The sequence below is a fragment of the Belonocnema kinseyi genome, chromosome 2 (genome assembly GCF_010883055.1).
Source record: "Belonocnema kinseyi isolate 2016_QV_RU_SX_M_011 chromosome 2, B_treatae_v1, whole genome shotgun sequence".
Taxonomy (NCBI): Eukaryota; Metazoa; Arthropoda; class Insecta; order Hymenoptera; family Cynipidae; genus Belonocnema; species Belonocnema kinseyi.
Genome location: NC_046658.1, coordinates 161,194,302 through 161,217,956, shown reverse-complemented (window position 1 = coordinate 161,217,956; position 23,655 = coordinate 161,194,302). Strand labels below are relative to the sequence as shown.

Below are 23,655 nucleotides of genomic sequence, written 5' to 3'. Positions count from 1 at the left end.
TTTTTTGAAGTTAGGATAATTTGGGGATGGGATCTGGAGGTAGGGGAGGAAATATAAGGGGGGCGAAAAAGGACTGTTAGCTGGGGATGTGAGGAGATGGAGAAATAGAAGATAAAGAAGTTCAGGTAACGGTGTGAAGAGTGAAGTGAGGGGAATTAGGGGATTGGAAATAGGAGAAATGAGGATAAATTGGAAAGGGGGATGAGAAGGTTAATGAGGGGGAAATAGAGAAAGTCAGGGGAAGTAGGTGAATTGAGGGAATTCGAAGCAGTAACTGATAATAAGGGAAGATGTTATAGTCGAAGTGATTGTTAGTGAGGGGAAGTAAGGGAAATGCTTAGAAATAAAAGTGATTAGGATAGGAGATGTGAGGGCTGCGGAAAAGGAGTGTTTGTTGGAAAAGTATTAAGAGGGTTAAGTAGAGAAGGAAGAAGTTGTGGCTTGTGGCAAGAATGATTGAAGAGGGTAGTAAGTGGCGAAAAATTAGAGCAAATTAGGATACATTAGGAAGAGGATGATGGCTCTGTGGTAAGTGCCGTAATTAGTGGCTAGGAAAAGTGAGGTGTAGTCAAGAAAATTAGGGAGGTGAATAATGGGGTTAGCAAAAGTGAACGGAAAGGGAAATAGGAGAAGTAAGTGTTAGCGAGGGGAAATGATTATAAATAAAGGTCAGAAGAGGAAGGGATGTGAGAGCTGAGGAAGAGGAATAGGTTACAGAAACAAGAAGAGGGAGAAGTACAGGAAGAAGTTATAGTAGAATGAGCGAAAATTGAATCACGAGGAGAATGAAGAGAGGGAAAATAGGGGAAACTAGGATAAATTTGGAAGGAGGTTATGGGCTACGGGGAGTGGGGGTATCGACGGGATTTAGGAGCAGGAAAAATTATGGGAAATAGGTGAAATGAGGGGAAATTATGGAAAAGAATAAGGGGGTTAGAGGCACTAGTAGCTCGTAACGGAAAAGGATATAAATCAAGTTTGTGTGAGTGATGTGAAGTAAGGGTAATGATTAGAAATGAGTAGAGTTGGAGATGTAAGTGCTGCGGAAGAGACGTTTTAGCTGGAGAAGTGTAGAGAGGGAGAAGTAGAGGAGGAAAAATTTGTAGTAGGGTGGGCGAATGGTAATGTGAGTGGAAGTAAGGGGAAGGCAAGTAGGGAAAATTATGGAAAATAAGGAAATGTGTCAGGAAAGAGACGTAGGAGAAGTGAATGCTAATGAGGCAAAGTAGAGGAAATGATTAGAAATGAGGGTGAAAAGGTAAGGGGATGTGAGAGCTGAGGAAGGGGAGAGTTACCTAGATAAGCGTGTAGAGGGAGATGTCGAGGATTAAGAAATAGTGGTAGAAACGGCGAAGGGTTAATCGATAGGGAAATGAGGGGAGGGGAAGTAAGGGTAAATTTAAAAGATGGTGAGGGGCCACGGGAAATGTGGACAACGATGTGGTTAGGGAATAAGATCAGTGATAAGAAGTAGTTGAAATGAGGGGAAACTAGGAAGAACAATAAGGGGGTTGAAGGCAGTGTAATGTAATAAGGAAAGAAAATATAGACAAAGTGATTGTGAGTGGGAGGAAGTGAGAGAAATGATTAGAAAAGAGGGTGAGTAGGGTAGAAGATGCAAGTGCTGCGGAAAAGGAGTGTTAGCTGGGGAAGCGTAGAGAGGAAAAAGTAGACAAGGAAAAAGGTGTGGCAGGGTGAGCGAATGGCAATGTGAGGGAAAGTAAGGGAAGAGAAAGTAGGGCAAATTAAAGTAAATTAGGAAAGGGATGAGAGAAGGGGACTAGGATAATTGTAAGGAGTAAGAAGAATTTGTAGAAGGGGCGATGGGTGAAGTGATAGGGGAATGGGAGGGGAGGAGGGCAAATGAGGGAAAATTTGGGAAGCGGGTGAGGGGAAAACGGTAAGAGGGTGGTAACGAGGGACGATCTGAACAAATGAGGGAAGATTAGGACAAGTGAGGGAAAGAAAGTGAAATGAGGTATGACTGCGGAGAGGAATGAGGGTCTTAGGGAAAGCAAGGGGTAATGAGGGAAGCGGAAGTAGCAGAAGTAGGTGTAAGTGAGGGGAAGTAGGAAAAATGATTACAAATTAAGGTTAACAGAATAAATATAAGCGACTATTTTTCTAACAAAATCTTTATTGGAAATAATGGTAACTTGCAATTTTTGTTTGTACAAAATAGCACTCAAAAATTAAAATATACAAAGCATCTCGCACTAGTTCAATACATTCTTACTATTAAGTATGAAAAATAAGTAAACATATACTTTTTTAATTTCTTAAATTTAAAAAAAAAGTTGGTAAGGTTTAACGAAATAGAATAATAATTCTGAGAAATCATCAGCTTTGTTAGAGGTAATGTTTTTTCAGACTTTTCGTTATCGCTGAATAAAAAGGAAACGAATTTTTTTTCAATTACTCTTAAAATCTGACCTATATTAGCTATGTATAGACCACGCATTCTTATTTGTTTGAGCGAAGTTGCAGTATTATATTGCACCAATTGAATTTTTAACTGTTAAACTGGAATTCAAAATAGGGATTGATTTTTTCGTTTGAAATGTAAATGGAGGTTGCCACTTACAATAATTTTGTGGAATTGAATAAATATTATAAAACAAAAAATTTTACTGGTTTTCGACAAAATGCAGTATTAGTCTTGATTTAAAAATATTTACAAACACAAGCATATTGACTTAGTTAAGAAATTAAATGTTAGTAACAAACTTAGTTCAGACAACAATTAGAGGCAAACTCTAGTTTTGATTTAGCTCTCAGGAATTTTTTCCTTCTTTATTGTTCATACGCATGTGATCATTTTTTGAGGCACTTATGTTTTTCTTTATGAAAATTAAGTAAGGACATTTTTTAACATTTGACAAGGAGATGATCAGAGTTGGGTTTTTCTTTTGATCTAATGAATTCTCTGCTGAGAGACCATTTGATGACTATTCATTTACTTAATCATTATTTGCTAATGGTGATCCGTCTTTGTAAACGCGATTTTTTCAATAACAACATTTTTATGTGATAAAATTTAAGAAAATAAAAAATAACAGTTTAATTATTCAGCTGTTGAAAATAAAAATTTTAAATTATCTTAAATTTTTAAGCATTAAACGTGTTGCTGTTGACACTTACATCCCTAGTTTTCATTAATTTTCAATTTTTGTCCAATTTTCAAATGCTGAAAACTATTAAAAATTCAATTTACAATTTTCCTAAAGATTTTAAACTATTTTAAAAGATTTGATAGCGAAGAAAATTCAATTTTCAATTTCGAATCTTCAGGTGTGAAAAATTCAATTTCTAATTTTTTTTTAAATTTCTTTTAATTTGTATGCTAAAAATTAAACTGTTAAAATTTTAATTTACAATTTTCCGCAATTTTCTACAGTAGAATTTTTAACAATTGAAAATTCAACTGTTATTCAGAAAGATTCGAAAGTTTTGAAAATTCAATTTTTTATTTTCATAAATTTACAAATGTTAAAAATTTATTTCTTAACTTTCCTCCATTTTGAACCAAAAATTAAGTTCATATATATATTTTTTAAATTTTCTATTTTTTAATATATACAACTGCTGAACATTAAACAGTTGAAAATTCAAGTAACAAATTTCTTTATTTTTCCACGTTAAAATTTTTAGTAGTTAAAAATTCAAATCTGTATTAAGACCATCACGAATTTGAATGATTTCAAGGCATATGAACTTAATTTTTTTCAAAAGTTATGAATTCGTTTTTCAACTTTCTTTAATTTCCTATTGTTCAACCTTCAGCTGTTAAAAATTTGATTTCTAAGTTTCTTCAATTACAATTTTCTAATTTTCCAGTAGTTTAACATTTAAATTTCTATTTTCATCAATTTTCAAATTCGGAAAATCTAATTTCTAATTTTCTTAAATTTACCATTTTTTGGAAATTTTTAATAGCTGAAAATTTAACTGCTACTCTAAAAAATTAGAAAATGTTGAAAATTGAATGTTCTATTTTCATCAATTTTTAAATTTTCAAAATTAAATGTTCAATTTTCTTTCTTTTTCAATTGTTGAAACTTTAAACGAAAAAAAAAATTACTAATTTTCTTCAATTTTCAATATTTTAATTTTCAACTGCTGAAAATTAAACTGATGAGAATTCAATTTACATTTTTTTTTAAGTTTCAAACAGAGGAAAATTCAAATGTTATTTGAAAGATTCACGAGTGTTGAAAATTCTAATTTCTATTTTCATCAATTTTCAAATTAGGAAAATCTAATTTCTAATTTTCTTAAATTTACCATTTTTTGGAAATTTTCAATAGCTGAAAACTTAACTGCTACTCTAAAAAATTAGAAAATGTTGAAAATTGAATGTTCTATTTTCATCAATTTTTTAATTTCCAAAATTAAATTTTCAATTTTCTTTCATTTTCAATTGTAGAAACTTTAATCTAAAAATAAAATTACTAATTTTCTTCAATTTTTAATATTTTCAATTTTCAACTGCTGAAAATTAAGCTGAAGAGAATTCAATTTACATTTTTTTTAAATTTCAAACAGAGGAAAATTCAAATGTTATTTAAAAGATTCAAGAGTTTTGAAAATTCAAATTTCTATTTTCATCAATTTTTAAATTCGGAAAATCAAATTTCTAATTTTCTTAAATTTACGATTTCTTGGAAATTTTTAATAGCTGAAAATTTAACTGCTACTCTAAAAAATTAGAAAATGTTGAAAATTGAATGTTCTATTTTCATCAATTTTTTAATTTTCAAAATTAAATGTTAAATTTTCTTTCTTTTTCAATTGTTGAAACTTTAAACGAAAAAAAAATTACTAATTTTCTTCAAATTTTCAATATTTTCAATTTTCAACTGCTGAAAATTAAACTGATGAGAATTCAATTTACATTTTTTTTAAATTTCAAACAGAGGAAAATTCAAATGTTATTTAAAAGATTCAAGAGTGTTGGAAATTCAATTTTCTATTTTCATCAGTTTTCAAAGGTTGAAAACTCATTTTTCAATTTTGAATTGATGAAACTTCAACTTTTAAAAATTCAATTTCTCATTTTCTTCAATTTTTTTTTTCAATTTTCAACTGCTGAATATTCTACTGTTAAGAATTTAATTTCCAATTATCTTTAATTTTTAATTGATTTTTCTAAGGATTAGTAATATTGTAATTAATTTTCAAAAACTAAAGATGTGTTGAAAATGTAATATTCTAATTTCAACCATGTTCAAATGTTTAAAATTCATTTTGCAATTTTCAATTCTTAAATTTTCATGCTGAAAATAATATGTCTAATTTTCAACATTAACAATTTTTAACTGCTAATGATTAAATTGGTAAGAATACCCTTTAACGTTTTTTTAATTTACAATAATTGAAAATTGCAAAATTAATGAATAAACATTTCAATTTATAAATAGAAATTTGGAAAAAGTGACTTTTATCGAAAATGGGTGACCATTAATTTATAATGTTTGGGAAAATTAATTCTCAGTATGGAATTTATGAGATTTAAAGAAAATCCGAACTCTAATAATTTGCTTTTCAGTGTGATAATCTCCTCTTGTACAAATTATTTCCATTGTTTCAAAGCTCTATTTAAAACCGAGTGTCTATTCTATGCAAAAACACACACGCGTATTCACTTCAAGTCCCATACAATAACAGTTTCGGGGGTTTCCTTGCACTGGTCTTGTTACTAAACCGGTACCCTTGAAAGGTAAACAGTGAGGGCAACCTGAAAAGTTTCCAAATGAAATGCATAATGTTGCGCAATATACTTGACTGAGTACTCGCGCACTGCGCCCATTCAAAAGCGAGAGGATCGGCTTCTACGGGACCTGGAGTGTATAATTCCCTAGATTTCTTTCGATTCTAATTCTAATTTCAATAGAAAAGTCAAACATTATTTTGGAATGGAAATCACATAAAATGAAAAATGTGCTTTTTTACGCGAATTGTGGTATTAAACTGCACTCAATATCAGATAAGTTTGATTTAAGTGTCATGAATCTTCGAATAAAACTTTGCAATGGTAATAAAAAGTCAAGTGCGAAAAAGAGCGTAAAATATACCAAAGGTGGTATGGAGTATTTTTTCGAGTATTTCCCTTAGACCACCGAGTAGTGTTCCAAAAGAGTTTCGCCAAAATGAGTTACGACATAATCGTGATAATACATCAAAATGCACAGTGGTTGGCCGATAATGAGACTCGACCAGACAACAATGTTTCCCCATCTGGCACCCCAATGTTTCTCCACCGTTTTGCTTAAAGCAGAGAGAGGTATCTAAAAGTAAATCGAAATATATTACACTCTGAAACATGTTGAAAACAATGTTATTTATGGAGAAAGAAGAAAAGTGGAAAAAGAAGGCCGATAAAAGACGAAAGATAAAAGAAATACGCAAAATTATTAAAGAGAAATAGAGATAAAGAAAGAAAGACATGAGGAGAAGAAATGAAACGAAAAATTAGGAAAGAAATGTAAGAAATAAGAAGAAAAATAGAGAAAATAGAACGGAGAGAGGAGAGGAGAAGAGAAAAAATATATAGATAAAGGAAGATTAGAGAAGAGAAAACATAGATGCGAAGGTAGAAGAGGAAGTAAGAGGTGGAGGAAAGACAAGGAGAAGGGAGCAAATGACTCTAGTGAAACTAAATAAAAGGAAACATAAAATTGAAATAATGAAAAAGAGTGTTATATAGAGGCTTTAGGAGAATAGAGGATTCGTTATAAAAGGATAGGAATATGTAATTTGAGATAAAAAATAACGGATGAGAAAGGAAAGCAGGGGGAAATAACATGTACATACTAAGTATAGAAAAATACAGGTAGAAGGTATATAATGGGATTAGGATGAAGAGAAGAAAGATTTGTGGAAGAGAGTGGAAGAAGTGTTAAAATGGATAAATGGAAAGATAGAGATAGAAAATCAGAAGTGTAGGAAAGGAGGGGGAAGAGGAAAGAACATGGCCCTGAAGAAACTGATCAAATCGGAACATAAGACTGGCAGTGATGACAAAGAAGAGGGCTTTATACGTAATATCGGAAAGAATAGAGAATGATTTGCAATTTAAAGAAAGGAGTAAGTATAACAGGGTATCTATTTAAATCATGGAAAATATTTCCCGTCAATACCAGGTTTTTCCAGGTATAACTTTTCATAGTAATGAGCCAGTAAAATACTTTGCAATTTTTAAAACACCTGAATAGGAATATGTGTACAATTTCACGAGTTTACCATAAATAATGTTTTTTAAGTTTCTTGGAATTCAATTAATATGTTTCATTTAGAAAAATTAGAAAAATTATATTACAATATATTCTTAGATATATAAGCATCATCAATTAATTTAATAATTAAATAATACTAAAAAGACAATGAATCATTTCTTGGATTGGTCTCTTAACTTTATGAACTTCAATGATAATTCCAACAAATTTTTAATTTATCTTCTCAAAATTTAATCTCAGTACATAATTAAATAAAATTAATATGGATACTATATTAAATTAAATTTGAACAGAAACATTAATTTTCTAACAAAAAATACTATTTTTAAACAAAATAAATGAATTTTTAACCAAAAAGATTCAATTTTCAATTAAAATGTTTGGTCTTCAATCAAAAGAATGAATTTTCAACAAAACTGATCAATTTTCAACGAAAAAGATGATCTTATACCAAAAGAAAAAATTTCAACAAAATACATTAATTTTCAACCAAATAGTTTAATTTTTAATTAAAAAGATCAGCTTTCAACCAAAAGTAGACTAGATGAATTTCCAGTTAGAAAAACGAATTTTCTAAAAAAAAAAACAAATCAACCAAAGTGATGAATTTTTAACTAAAATGATTAAACTTTAACTGGAAAAGACGAATTTTAAACCAAAAAGATGAATTTTTAACAAACCACTTAAACTTTTATCAAAAACATGAATTTTCACCCGAAATGCTAAATGTTTAACTGAAAGACGAAAATTTCAAACAAAAAGATGAATTTTCAAACAAGAAGATTAATCATCTACCAAAAAGACGATTTGTAAACAAAATACATAAATGAACGAAATAGTTAAATATTCGACTAAAAAATACATTTTTCAAATAAATAGGTGAATTTTTTATTTAAAAACACGAATGTTTGACTGAAATGATAAATCTTTGGAACAAAAAAGATGAACTTCTAAGTTAAAATGCTGAATCTTCAACCAATAAATTTATTTTTAATCAAAAAGATTAATTTTCAGCCAAGAAGATTAATTTATACCAACAAAGACGAATTTTCAACAAAATAGTTAATTTCGGTAATATAAAACTACCTTTTGAAATGGAAAATCACTTTTATTCATTTTTATATTGCAATTTAAAAAAATACGCAGTTCAAAATATGGTGGCTTGGAACGTTGGTATGGCAGGTACACACGGACTCCGAAGGTACGAGCTTCACAATTACAAGCATTCCACAGATACAAGCGCCCCAACTCCAAAGGAGCATGCAAAATTTTTTCCCATATACCCCCACCATTTTCGAGAGTCGCACATTGATGTCGAATTGTACACATGCGCGTGCGGGAAGTAGGCCTCTGTCCGTTCTCACGCGTTACGCATTCTCGCTATGAAGCGAGTCGCTCTCTGATTCGCGGGCTTTTTTCATAGATCCCGTCACAGGAGTGGGAGAGAGGTTACAAAAAACATATGTAAGGTGGACGATAGGTTTAGAATAGTGGGCGCACTGATTTATGCCGAAAGAACAAAATTAGATGGATATATTAAGTAACTAAGGAAAGGAGGACTTTCGATTCGGTGGGCATAAGTGATGGACATGTGAGAATTTCCCGGGGTAAAGTTTGGTGGCTTGGAAAAGTGGAAATAAGACGAAAGTGGAAAAGTAGTTGTTTCAAAGCTGAAGTTGAGAGATCTGAACTGGTGAGAATAAAGGTGGTAAAAAGGAGAAGACAGAAAAGAATAAAAGGGGAACTGAAAGAGAGCACGTTGTGAATTTTAAGGTTATGTATATTTACTGAACCGGAAGGTCGAGAAGGTAAAGACGTCTGGTGCAGATAAGTAGAGAAGGATTGGAGACGGTGGAGACGCCTGGTTGAGGAAAAGAAGAAAGCTGTGCGCTTGACCCAAGTAGTGAAGATGAGACGGCTGATAAGAAGTGAAACGGGGGTACTGGAGCCAGTCTGTTTTCGGTGTTGAAGCGAACTGTGGAAATAAAGTTTGAAGGAAGGAAAAAGTAAAGATAAGCGGAAGCGGTAAGAGGTTTTAATAAGAGTTGGAGAAAGGAGTGCAAGAGAGAATATTAGGTAGGAACTGGGCAAGTTCAAGAGAAAAATGAAGTTTGAATGGGAGATGGAAAGAGGGAGGGCACATCCCGGCAGAAGGAAAGGAAGGGCAGAGTTCGAGGACATCTTGAAAAGAATGAAGGAGGAAATGTCAAAGCTAAGCTTGGAGCAAGGCGCAGAAGCAGAGGTGAGTGAGGCGCAAGAAAGGGAGAAGAATAAAAAGGTTAGAAGCTTGAGATGTTGCGACGTAGGATACTAGAATGGTGAGGATGAAATTACATGGAGAGAGCAACCAGGAAAACTAAGTGGGGTAGAATGTAAAGCGGAGAGAAAAAAGAGCGTGGAGAGGGAAAAACATAAGAGGACAGAAGAGAACAATGTAACGAGCGTGGGAAATTGAAAGGCAGGACTGGATAAGGAAAAAGAGGGTGAGGTTTGAGCGAGCTGATGCCAAAGTAATGATGGAAAAACTAAATACGAAAGTAGACGAAACAATATCGAGCTGGAACGAGGAAGCGGGATACATGGTGGTGATCAGTGCGGAGGGTAAAGATGGAGAAGAAGAAAAGAAGAACGACGAGAGGGAGGAGAGGGAGGAAAAATCAAAGGACAGAAGGGAAAATAAAAACTTAAAAAGGAATGAAGTAACAATTAGACAGGATTGGGGAAGAGAGAAGATGGACAATAGCAAGATCTAGAATGGGAATCAACGTGAGGGAAGTGGTGTGTACGGAAAAGAAAGAGAACAAAATGTGCCAAATCTATGAATGGGAAGAGGAAAAATAAGATGTGGTGAAGGTTCTAGGGCTGGAATGATTGGGTGTGGTATGGATGGAGGAATTTGAAGGGGCTAGAAGAACAAATCAATTAATGAAAGAGTAAATCTGAAAAATGAGAGATTGAGGTAAAAGAGGTGGAGTAAGCCCTAAGGGGACATATTATGAATAAACAAAAAACTATCATATTTCTAAAAATGTCTCTATAATTTACCTGACCCATCATTCCCATGAAGGCCCAAATTTTAAATGTCTTTAAAGGTACGCTGACAAGATACTCGTGGAAGAAGGCGCTGATGAAGAAAACCGTCACGCTTGCAGTAGTTTTTCCGTAGCCCATTTCCACAATTGGAATATAGAGGTGCCTGAGAATACAGAATTTCTGCATAATAAATTATTGATTGTTTTCAAGTGGCTTCATTTGATTCATTACTTTTTCTTGCAAAAATAAAGTTCGTCATTTTTTCTCACCTGACAGCCCATCGGTGCACTGGCATATTCCAACTCCTCCAAAAAGTATCAATGTTATTTGCATTCCACCAATCGCAATAGAAATTCCTGTCAGCGAAATGCAGTAGTTCGCCCATTAAATTCAGATAGGAATGGAAAGACAAATAAAAGAAGCACAGCCACATTAAATGATTTGGTATCTGCGAACATTTAAATGAAAGGTATAACAGTTAATTCTCCCTATTCCATTTTATCTCACCCCTTTATGAATGAATTCTCTTTTAATAAATCATAATCGAAACTGAAAACCTGCAGTGGTTTATTGTCACGTGGAGGTATCAATGTGGATGGAATTTCCAATTGGGCTTTATTAAAATAAACTCATGTAATGGATTGATTTAACCACTACGTTATCAGGAAATCGGAATATTTATGCACCATTTATTCTTGAATGCGAAAGCTCACATTTCAAGTAAACATTGTTATTATTGATTTTTCCGATGCTCTCGTTAACATTATGCAGAATGACTGCTCTTTAATGAATCCATCCAACTGAATCCACAGTGTATTGCATCATGGGAACGAATACGAAAAAAAGACTTTAATGAATTTACATAGTATCCAATTTGCTATATGGATATGTTATATTTGCTATATAAAAATAGTTTATAGGAAATGGATACTGACGTGTGTCAGTGGAGAGTTTTACATGGTGACTTTGTAAAGCTCTTTACCTGGGTTGATTGCTAAAGAGATTGATCAGCAAACTGGGTCGGATCTGTGTAGCAGAGCCACACAAAAAAAGTGTGCGGATCTGGTAACAAGACACACGTATTCCTATAGATTTTGGGGCGCTGAATTCAAATTCAGTATCAAAAATCACCCATCACGTCATGGTTGAGCCATAACCTCAAAAAATGACAAAAAATCATGCACTGAGGCAAATAAATTTCAAAATAATGCCAGTGATGCAAATTTCCACTTCAAAAACGTTTCGACAACTGTGAAGGATCAACCCTCGCCTGATATCAACTTATTTAACATAACTTTACCCAACATATTTAATAGGTTAACTCGATATTAACCTACATATGAATCTAACTTAACAGAACCTAACGAAATTTTGCTTAACGCAACACCTATTAAATATAGCACACAATTAAGACTGAGAACCGTACGCTTACATAGCTACACGTGTGATTGAATTTCATTCGGCTAGGTTAGGTTAGGTCAAGTTTTGTTAGGTTAGGATAGGTTAAACCTCTATGTAGGTTAAGCCGAAGCTGAATGAAACGGTACCGCAAACACAAAGGGACAACACAATGAGTTTAATTGTGTTACGTGAAGTTAGGTTAGGTTAGGTCAGGTTTTCTTAGGTTAGGATGGGTTTGACCTCTTTGCAGGTTAAGTCTAAGCTGATTAAAATGGTACCGTAAACACAACAGGACAACACAAACAGTTTAATTGTGTTCCGTGCGGTTAGGTTAGGTTAGGCTAGGTTAGATTTATTTCTAGGTTAGGCTCGAGTTGACCCATTCGAAGTAGCACACATTTGCTACTGGGAAAATATGCTTCCTGAGCTTTACGTGTAGTTCAATAAATTTCTGTTCATTCAGGTTAGGTGAGGTCAGGTTCTGTTGGGTAAAGTTATGTTAAATAAGTTGATATCAGGCAAGGGTTGATCCTTCATAGTTGCCGACATGTTTTTGAAGTGAAAATTTGCATGACTGGCATTATTTTGAAATTTATTTGCCTCAGTGCAAGATTTTTCGTCATTTTTTGAGGTTATGGCTCAACCATGACGTGATGGGTGATTTTTGATACCGAATTTGAATTCAGCGCCCCAAAATCCATAAGAATACGTGTGTCTTGTTACCAGGTCCGCACACTTTTTTTTGTGTGGCTGTGTAATTAATCATAGTAGAGAAACATAATTGTTTTAATAATTTATTATTATGTATAATAATATTGCCTTAGAATTATAGCACAAAATTGTGTTTTTTTCTGGAATTTCCAATTTTTTTGTCAACTTTTCAGTTAGAGTCAGGTAATAATCAATGCAAGTTAACAAAGTATTTGTTTGAACAATTTATTCTTGTTTATAACTACTTTCCTGAAAGCAATGTTCGAAAGTTATTGTTTTTTTTATTTTCGACTTTTCTTTGACTTTTCAGTCAGGGGGCATTCACAAAATACGTGATACATTTTTCAGGAACTTCTGACCCCCCCCCCCTGCGTGATACTTTTTCTACTGGTCTTAACGTGGAAAATGACACTTCGGCAGAACCCCACCCACATGAAATCAGCGGATTTATTAAAATTCCATGAAATATCTGAAGTAAACTGAATTTAAATGAAGTATCATGAATTGAGGCGAAATCACTTGAAATCACTCGAATTGTACGGAATCATCTCAAGTTATTTAAATTCCCTGAAGTCAATCGAATTTCTATGAAATCCCGTGAAATATATGAAGGAATTTGAATTCTCATGAAGTCACTTGAAATCACTTGAAATCACTTGAATACTCTTGAAATCATCTGAAGTAATTGAAGTGACCTAAACTCTCTGAAGCAATTTAAATTCACATGAACTAACATCAATTAATGCGAAATCACTTAAAATCACTTGAAATCACTTAAAATCACTGGAATTCTCTTTCAATCATCTGAACTCATTGAAATGTGCTGAAATATCTGAGGCAATTTAGACTTACATGAAGTATAACGAATCGACGTGAAGTCGTTTGAAATCACTTGAAATCAGTTAAAAGCACTTGAAATCACTGGGATTCTCTCTAAATCATCTGAACTTATTGAAATGTACTAAAATATTTCAAGTGATTTAAATTCACATGAGGTATCATGAATTGACGTGACGTCGCTTGAAATCATTAGAAATCAGCGGAGTTCTTTACTAATCTTCTTAAATCGTTAAAAAAAATCCTAAAGCCATTTAAATTCTCTTGAAATCCGATAGCATATCTAAAGTAGTTCAAGTTTACACAAAGTATCATGAACTAAGGCGAAATCCCTTGAAATCACTCGAATTCTACGGCAATCATCTAAAGTCATTTAAATTCCCTGAAGTCAATTAAGTATTCTTTAAATCCCATGAATTATCTGAAGTAATTTAAATTCCCATAAAGTAACTTGACGTCACTTGAAATCCCTTGAAATCACTGAAATTCTCTTGAAATCATCTGAAGTAATTGAAATGTCCTAAGATATCCTAAGCAAATTGAATTCTCAAATTAAATATCTCAAGTAATTTGAATTTACATAAAGCATCATGATTCGACGTACAATAAATGGAAATTACTGGAACTATACCGAAATCATCAGAAGTCATTCAAATTTCCTCAAGTCATTTGAATTTCCTTTAAATTCCGTGAAATATCTGAAGTAATTTGAATTCACAAAGAGCTACTTGAAGTCACTTGAAATCACTGGAATTCTGTTGAAATCATCTGAAGCCATTGAAATCTCCTGAAATATCTGAAATAATTTGAATATACATGAGGTACGATGAATTGACTCGAAGAAATTTAAATTCACATGAATTATAATTATTTACGAAAATCACTTGAAATCACTGGAATTCTCTCGAAAATCATCTTAACTCATTGAAATGTCCTAAAATATGTTAACCAATTTAAATTCACATGCAGTATCATAAATGGACTTGAAATACTTAAAATCACTGGAATTATTTTGTAATCATCTGAAATCATTTATATATCCTCAAGTTGCTAAACTTCTCTTGAAATATTGGAAGTACCTTGAATTCGTATTAATTCATTTGAATGCATGCAGAATTCTTGGAAATCTCTGATTCGGAAATCTCGGAACTCTCGGAAATCTCGATCCGAGAAGAATCCTACGTGAGTCCTGATCGCGAGCTGGTTTAGAAATTTTGGAGCTCTAGACAATCTCAACGAAATATCGGAAATCTCTGTAAAAATTCAATATACTATAGATTGCCACATTCACAGTTTTAAGGTTTCCAGATTCCGTAATGAGTAAACCCTTGGAACTAGGTGTACATCCGATCTGTCGAGTTGTCAACCCCTTGAAAAAAATATTCGTATCTTCGCTTCAGTGAAGTGCACACTTGAATTTTCTGAGTAGTTGAAAGAATTCGCAAGTATTTTCATTTTGTCAGCGAAATACCTACTCCCGCAAAAGCAAAAGACGTCCAATGTTAACAGCAGACCAAAGGGGTGGTCATCTCTCTTTTGCGGAAAGTATTTCCTCACTTTGAGCAGAAGAGGTATTAAAGAACTGAAGAGGGGAAAGGGGGATGAGGAAGGGAGAAAGGATCAAGGGTAGAAGCATTTCTTCTTCTTAGCTTCCGAGAAAACTTGCCTCTCGTTTTGATTTCGTTTTCCTTCTCTTTATGAGCCTGCCTCTTTGAGTTGAGACGCCACGCCACGCCACGCCGCGCCGGAGGACTTTGGAGAGGAGACGGAAAATACGGAAAACTCAAGGAGAATGTACGATGCGACGTTTGAAGTGGTGTGTCACCTATAGTTATATTATAACGTTTCAAAGAAGTCACTGGTATACTTTGAGCGTCTTGCGCCTTTGACCGAGGCATAGGTTCTTAATACTGCGAAAAGCGAGGAACAAGTACCACCGTCCTTGCCGAACAAATGTAGACTTTTTCTAGCTACCTATATCTCACAGGTCTCGGTCATAACTCGTAAGCCACATTCCACAAATTTTTGACTGCCTGCTTCAACTTTCAAGCTTAAAAAACAAATTGTCATCAAAAAATTGAACTCTTTACCCAAAAATATGAATTTTTAACAAAATTTGATTTTTAATTACAAGGATAGCTGTTTAATCAAATTGATGGATTTTCAAGTGAATAATAACATTTTTGAACAAAAAGATCAATTATCAGCTGAAAATATAAAAGTATACTTTTCAAACATAATTATTAAGATTCTACCAAGAAATAAGAATTTCCTATAAAGTTCTTAAATCAAAAACCAAATAGTAGAAATTCAAACTAAAAAATTGACTTTTTTACCCAGAGGGAGAATTATTAGTCAAGAAATAAAAATAAATTATAAGCAAATTGATGAATTTTTAAGCCAGAAAAACAAATTTTCTAAAAAAGAGTTACATTTTTTAACTGAGAATATTAATTTAAAAAAAAAGTTAATTTTTTAACAAGCCAACGATGAATTTTCAACCAAAAATATAATAGTAGTCTTTTCAACAAAAATTATTAATCTTAGACCAAGAAAAAAGAATTTTCAACAGTATACAGTTAAAATTTTAAATAAAAAATTGACTTTTCTACGAAGAAAGAATTACCAGCGAATGAAAAAGAATGAATTCTAAACAAATTTCTGAACTTTCAAACCAGAAAGCCGAGTTTTTGATAATTTTTTGATACAAAAGTTTATTTTCACCCAAAAAGTTCAATTCTCTAACAAAATAGTTGAATTTTTAACTGAATTATAAAAAATTTTTATTCATTAGGACGAATTCTTCACCAAAAATTTAATATTGGACTTTTCAACCAAATAATAAAATTTTTAACAAAAAAACGATGAATTTTCAATAATATACATGAATTTACAAACCAAATAATTGACATATAAAATTAAAAATTGACTTTTCTAACAAGAAAGAATTACCATTTCAAAAACAAAAATTAATTTTAACCAAAATAATTGAATTTACGAGCCTAGAAAATGAATTTTCTACATACAAAAGAGTTGAATTTTCAACCCAAAAATATGAATTTTCAACCAAAACGTAGATTCTTAACCATCAAGGATGACTTTTTAATAAAATTTTCGAATTTTCAACAAAATAATAAAATTTGTAACCAAACAGATAAATTTTAAATCTAAAAAATAACATAGTCTTTCAAACCAAAAAGATTAAGGTTCTATCAAAAAAGAGGAATTGTTAATAAAAAGTAATTGCATTGACAAAAAAATACATAAGAAAGTCAAGACAAATAAATTTTAGAAAAATTGTAAAATTTTCATGCCAGAAAGATGAATTTATTACAAAACTGTTAAATTTTCGGCAAAAATTTTAATGCTTAGCAGAGAAATTTATTTTCAGCCGTATAATTCTATTTCTTACCAATATAGTATAATTTTTTAAACCCAAAACAAAACTTAAAAAAATTACTTTCTGCCAGAAAAAAAAGAATTTTTCACAAAATACATATGAATTTTTCAAGAAAAAATTTTTTTCTGACAAAAATAAAGCAATAACATTTTCAGAAGAAAATATTAATTCTGAATTTAACAGGTGAACTATTAAAAAACTTGTTAAACTTTTAACCAAATAATTGCATTTTCAACAAAAAGGAAGATGAATCCAAAAAAAATGTAATTGAACAAAATAGTTTAATTTGCAATCAAAGATGAACTTTCAACCAAACAGTTACATTTTTAACAAAAAGGGATGAATTTTCAAACTGAAAAGACGAAACTTCAACAAAAGAGTTTAATTTTTAACCAAAAAAGATTTCTTTGTAAAAAAATGTTAACTAATTTATTGAATATTAAATAGTTAAATTTTCATTTTTTTAAATTTTTTTGGAACAAACTAGTTCAATTGTGAACCAAAATTATTAAAAGAAACTGCACAAAAATTTTGAATTTCCAAACCAAACATACGAATTTTCTACAAAAAAGTTGCACTTTCAACCCGAAAATATTAATTTTCAACAAAATAAGTTCACTTCAACCAATAAGTGGAATATCTTAGCATATTGTTGAATTTTCAACACAATATTTTTATTCTTAACAAAAAAGTATGACTTTGAAGAAAAGTGTTGAATTTTTAACTAAATTTTTGTATTTTTAACCAAGAACATGAGCTTTCAATCAGAAAGATTTTTTTAAAATCATGAATGATAAATTTTCAACAGAATACATGAATTAGACAAAAAATGTAATAGTTACATTTAAAATAAAAAAAATAGATTTTCCAGCAAAAATAAAAACGAATTTTCAACAAAAGAATTTAATTTTCAACTAAAGAAATAAGTTTCCAACTAAAATGATAAATGTTTGAACAAAAAAAATTAATTTTCAAAAAAACGGTTGAATTTAAAGAAAAGGACGAATTTTCAACAATAGAGTTTAATTTTCAGCCAAATATTTGCGTTTTTTATCAAAAGAGATTCTATTTCTACCAAAAGTCATGATTTAGAAATTTTATAAATTAATTTTCAACAATAGTGTTGAATTTTTGCCTAGGAAAGATTTGTCAGACTAGACAAAAATGTAATGCAAATTGTTAAATTTTTCTGTTAAGCAAGCGAATTTCCTTCCAAACTATTTAATTTTAAACCCAAAAATATGAATTTTTAATAAAAAAAAGATGAGATAATAGAATTTTCAAATCAAAAACAGAAGTTATTAAAAAATAAAATTTTAATACAAGAAAGAAACAAATGTTGACTAAATTGTTAAATTTTTAAGCCAAAAAGACGAACTTTCGACAAAACAGATGAATTTTGAACGCAAAAGGAAGTCTGTAACAAAATTGTTGAATTTTAAACTAAATAATAAAAATTATCACCAGAAAAGCATATATTTGGACCATAAAGTATATGGGCTCTATTTGTTTACTTCGCATTTAAATGAAAAAACGCCATCTCTTGAACAAAATTTGTTTCAATAATCAAAAATAAATTTGAAAGGATAAAAATCATTTCAAATTAAAGCACACTTTTTATTCGAAAAAACATCTTACCATCAACAAAATGTTTTTCATTAAAAAAATTCTTTGAATTAATAAAATTTTTCATCGAACCCAAGAAATTTTTGTCACCAAAAGAAATTTCTTGGAATCAATAAAACTTTCATTTGAATATACATATTTTTCTTTGATTCAAACAAATTTTCTTTGAATGAAATGTATATTTTTTCTAAGTGTAAGCTGAATTCCAAAAGATAAAGTGATACACGTTTTTTTTGAGCCAAAGAAATATTTTCAAATAAAAAGAAATTTTCTTTGAATCAAAGTTTAGGCAACATTTTAGGGCCCGATTCTACATCTTGTCTCGTGAATCAATATCTCCGCTTATACTGAGGAATCACAAGCAAAAAGACGGCATGTGCACTCTGCAGTGTACGTGTCGCTTGGGAATGGTGATGAAAAAGAACGATGAAGAAGAAAATGAAAAATATCGATTAAAGCACGTAATGTCATTTCAAGAAGCTCATACTTGTAGACTGAACTTTTACAGATGATGGCAGACATACTTTGTGAAGAAATATTTTCCAATCCTAGATGGGGATTCTAGTCATATCCTGCCTGATGCAATATTCATAGATTCCATATGTCTGAAACATTCATAGAATCGACCGACGTTAGCAGAAGATATATGCAAATGATATTCCATTTCAAGGCATCGCTGTAACATAGAGCTGATAACAATGTTTCTTAAAACCATGTAACAAAAATCCGATTACTAAGTTTCATAAAGCCATTTGACATAGAGCTGATTGTCATACTTCATAGAACCATGTAAGATAGAGCTGATTGTAATATTTCCTAAAACCACGTTACAGAGCTAATTACGATGTTTCAGAAAACCGCATGTACCATACATGAGAAATAAAATATAAAATTATATTTTCATTTGAGAGAGCTTCGCACTTAAAACATAGATATTCTATTTCCTTAGAATGAAATTTTTGTTGCGAACATCCTCAGAATGCCAATCTTTCACAATCATTATCATGGATTTTTTGTTGGTTCCATGATGCCTTCACATGAAAGTTTTAAGGTAGTTACAATATTTCATAAAACCATGTAACATTAGGCTGATTACAAGGTTTCATATAACCAGGTAACATAGAGTTGATCACAATGTTTCATAAAACCATGTAATATAGAGCTGACTCCAAGGTTTCATGAAACCACGTAACATAGAGCTGACCACAATGTTTCATAGAACCATGTAACATAGAGCTGACTACAAGGTTTCATAAAACCACGTAACATAGAGCTAATTATAATGTTTTTTAAAACCATTTAAAATAGAACCGATTAAATTTTTTTCCAAAACCATGTAACACAGAGGTGGTCAGAATGTTTCATAAAACAAAGAAACATGAAGCTAGTCACAACGTTTCATAAAACCATGTAACATAGAGCTGACTCCAAGGTTTCATGAAACCACGTAACATAGAGCTGACGACAATGTTTGATAGAACCATGTAACATATAGCTGACTACAAGGTTTCTTAAAACCACGTAACATAGAGCTAATTATACTGTTTTTAAAACCATTTAAAATAGAGCTGATTAAAATTTTTTCCGAAACCATGTAACATAGAAGTGGTCAGAATGTTTCATAAAAACAAAAAACATGAAGCTGTTCACAATGTTTCATAAAACCATGTGACATAGAGCTTTTCACAAAGTTTTTTGAGAACCATGTAACATAGAGGTAATTACAATATTTTTCAAACCCATTTAACCTAGAGGTGATCACAATGTTTTATAAAACCAAGTAACATAGAGCTCATCACAATGTTTCACAAAACCTTGTAACATAGAGCTGTTTACAATGTTTCATGAAACCATGCAACATAGAGCTAATTACAATGTTTTTCAAAACCATGTGACATAGAACTGATCTCAATGTTTCATAAAACCACGTAACATAGAGCAGATTACAAAGTTTTTTGAAAACCATGAAACATAACGCTGATTACCATGTTTTTTCAAAACCATGTAAAATAGAGGTGATTATAATGTTTTTTCAAAACCATATAAAATAGATCTGATTACAATGTTTTTCTAAAGCATGTAACATAGAGCTGATCACAATGTTTCAAAAAACCACGGAACATAGAGCTATTAACAATGTTTTTTCAGAAACATTTAAAATAGAGCTGATTACAATTTTTCAAAACCATGTAACATAGAGGTTATCAGAATGTTTCATTAAACGAAGTAACGTAGAGCTGATCACAATGTTTCATAAAACCATGTAAAATAGAGCTGTTTACAATGTTTCATAAAACCATGTAACATAGAGTTGATCACAATGTGTTCTCAAAACCATGTAAAATCGATCTGATTACAATGCTTTTCAAAACCATGTAACATAGAGGTAATCACAATGTTTCATGAAACCAAGTTACATAGAGATGATTACAATGTTTCATAAAACCAAGTAACATAGAGCTGATTACAATGTTTTTTTAAAACCGTGTAAAATAAAACTGGGTGAAATATTTTTCGAAACCATGTAACATAGAGCTTATCACAAGGTTTCATAAAACCTTGTAACATAGAGCTGATCACAATTTTTCATAAAACCATGTATCGTAGAGCTGACTACAATGTTTCATAAAACCACGTAACATAGAGCTGATTACAATGTGTTTTCAAAAGCATGTAAAATAGAGCTAATTACAATGTTTTTCCAAACCATGTAACATAGAGGTAATCACAATGTTTCATAAAACCAAGTAACATAGAGCTGATCACAATGTTTCATAAAACCATGTAACATAGAGCTGATTACAATGTTTTTTCAAAACCATGTAAAATAAAACTGGTTAAAATATTTTTCAAAACCATGTAACATAGAGCTCATCACAATGTTTCATAAAACCATGTAACATAGATCTGATTACAATGCTTCATAAAACCATATAGCATACAGGTGATAAAAATTTTTCATGAAACAATCTTACATAGAGCTAAACACAATGTTTCATGAAAACATGTAAAACAGAGCTGATTACAACGTTTTTTTCAAAACCATGTAACATAGAGCTGATTACAATGTTTCATAAAATCAAGTAACATAAAGCTTATCACAATTTTTTATAAAACCATGTAATATAGAGCTGATTTCAATGATTCATAAAACCACGTAACATAGAACTGATTACAATATTTTATAAAACCATGTAACATAGAGCTGATTACAATGTTTTTTCAAAAAAATGTAACATAGAGCTGATTACAATGTTTTTTCAAAAAAATGTAACATAGAGCTGATTACAATGTTTTTTCAAAAAATGTAACATAGAGGTGATCACAATGTTTCATAAAACCAAGTAACATAGAGGCCATTCACAAAATACGTTATACATTTTTTAAGAACTTTAAACACCCCCCTTCTCCCGGCGTGATGTTTTTTCCAATGCACTTAATATGCAGAATGACACTTTGAAAGACTCCTCCCATCCCTTAAAGTATTACATATTTTGTGAATGAGCTCTTAAAGCTGATCACAATATTTCATAAAACCATGTAAAATACAGCTGATTACAATGCTTCATCAAAACATGTAACATAGAGCTGATTATAATGTTTTTTTAAAACCATGTAACATAGACCTGATAACAATGTTGAATAAAACCAGGTAAAAAGATCTGATAAGGATGTTTTATTATAAAAATTTTTTTAAACAATAAAATTGATTCAGAATACCAACAAAATTATCATTTTTTAATTAATATGCATACTTGTTCCAATATTCATCAATTCAATATACCAGGAAAATTCATGTAATCGAATGCCCGCAGAAGATATAATCAAATGACTTCGTGTGAAGAAGGACTAATGTCCATGATCTTAGTTTTTTATTAAATTTTTCCAAATGAAATATTTTTTTGTCCGAATTATAAAGCAAAATATGGGGCATTATTCCTGAACTGCCCCAACTCAAAAAGTCATGTTTTTCGATTGTCTCTAAATTCTGGGAATATGTTCGCCTACCCAACAGTAGTAGTTTCAAACGCCTGTAACTTCCTTTCTAATTACGCGATTTAAAATTTTTAAGAGGGTTTTGGAAAGTGCTTTTTACACGCTTTCATCCTATTTTATTATTTATAACAAAAAAAAATTGTTTAAAAAATTTTTTCAATAAATCAATTGTTTATTTAACTTTTTTCGCAATTTAGGCATCTACGATTTTTTTTTAAATAGTCTCAAAAGAAAGCTTGACCTTTTTACTATGAAAAATGTCTAATAAGAAAATGGACAAATTGAAATTCATTGAGTTACAGAGCCGGTTGTAGAGGGAGTCTTCGCGCTCGCATTCGGGCGTTATGCGGCAGCATACCGCGGAACAGTTTTCAAGTATGCCATTTTTTGTATTACTCACATTGATCCAAAATTGCATGAAGTCATCGGAAAAAACTATTCACTTAATCGAAAATATTGATTAATTGAGCAGTTGGGTGCAAGAACGGCTTACTTGTATTTTCAGAAGTCACTTGCTCTTCATTTGTTCTCCACGAAATTATGTGCAAAACAAAAGAAACACAAGTGACTTATAAAAATACAAGCAAGCTGTTCTTGCATCCAACTACTCAATTGTTAATACAAATTCATGAATTACATTATTCTAAAAACACCGGTAATTTACTTGTTCTGTGATACAAACTACATCTTTTATACTGCTGCGAATTGAACCTGTATTCATATAATATCTATGTTACTGACGTGGTCTAAGGAAAGAATGTCGAGCTTCAGAATTTTACCGCTGCATGGCAGCCTAGAAACTTCTTTCTCACAAGAAAGAAAGTCGTTTTAGTTTATATGAGCTGAATACATTCTGTTGATTTTGTTTTCTATTCATTCTGTACCCGAAGCTCAGATGACTTCATAATAGATATTTTTATGTTGCTCTGCTTGCTTAAATTAGGAAATATATTCTTCATTCATTTTTTCTGATATTGAAACTAATATTAAAATTATTTCCAAGTAATAATGGCAACAAAAACAGATTGGGGCAATCGTTGTGCAAATCATTTTCGCAGAAATGACTTTCGTACTGGACGCAGCTTGAGACGTGTGACGGTAATTCAAAGATCCGAATTTCCTAAATTAACGAGAAATGCAAGGATATGTTATGTTTGTAGAAAAGAATTTAGTAGAGTTTTTTTACAGAAGCCTTCAAATGAAACCAGTATGGAAGAAAATGCTATCAGAGTGGAAGAAGATTTTTATTGATGACGAAGCTGATAATGATATTGCAGGCAAAGAATCAATTGAAGGCGATCCTGATTTTCTAGAGTTAAAGAAGAATGTAAAGATTATGAAAATTGTAAAGACTGTAAAGATCCTAATCACGCAGCGGGCCTTGAAGTTCTTCAACAAATCAGAGATAAATTCAAG

At 31.3% G+C, this 23,655-nt stretch overlaps 1 protein-coding gene across 1 annotated transcript in view; it reads right to left on the bottom strand.

Moving 5' to 3' along the window:
• Window positions 1-5,278: 5,278 nt before the first annotated feature.
• LOC117168258 (diacylglycerol O-acyltransferase 1) overlaps window positions 5,279-23,655 on the bottom strand; it is a 71,202-nt gene continuing 52,825 nt past the window's right edge. The window contains exons 10-12 of the mRNA XM_033353761.1: window positions 10,538-10,716; window positions 10,281-10,431; window positions 5,279-6,287 (exon numbers count right to left, since the gene is read on the bottom strand). Coding sequence (XP_033209652.1) covers window positions 6,111-6,287; window positions 10,281-10,431; window positions 10,538-10,716 — 507 coding nt within the window. The 3' untranslated portion in view covers window positions 5,279-6,110. The remainder of the gene's footprint in view (window positions 6,288-10,280; window positions 10,432-10,537; window positions 10,717-23,655) is intronic.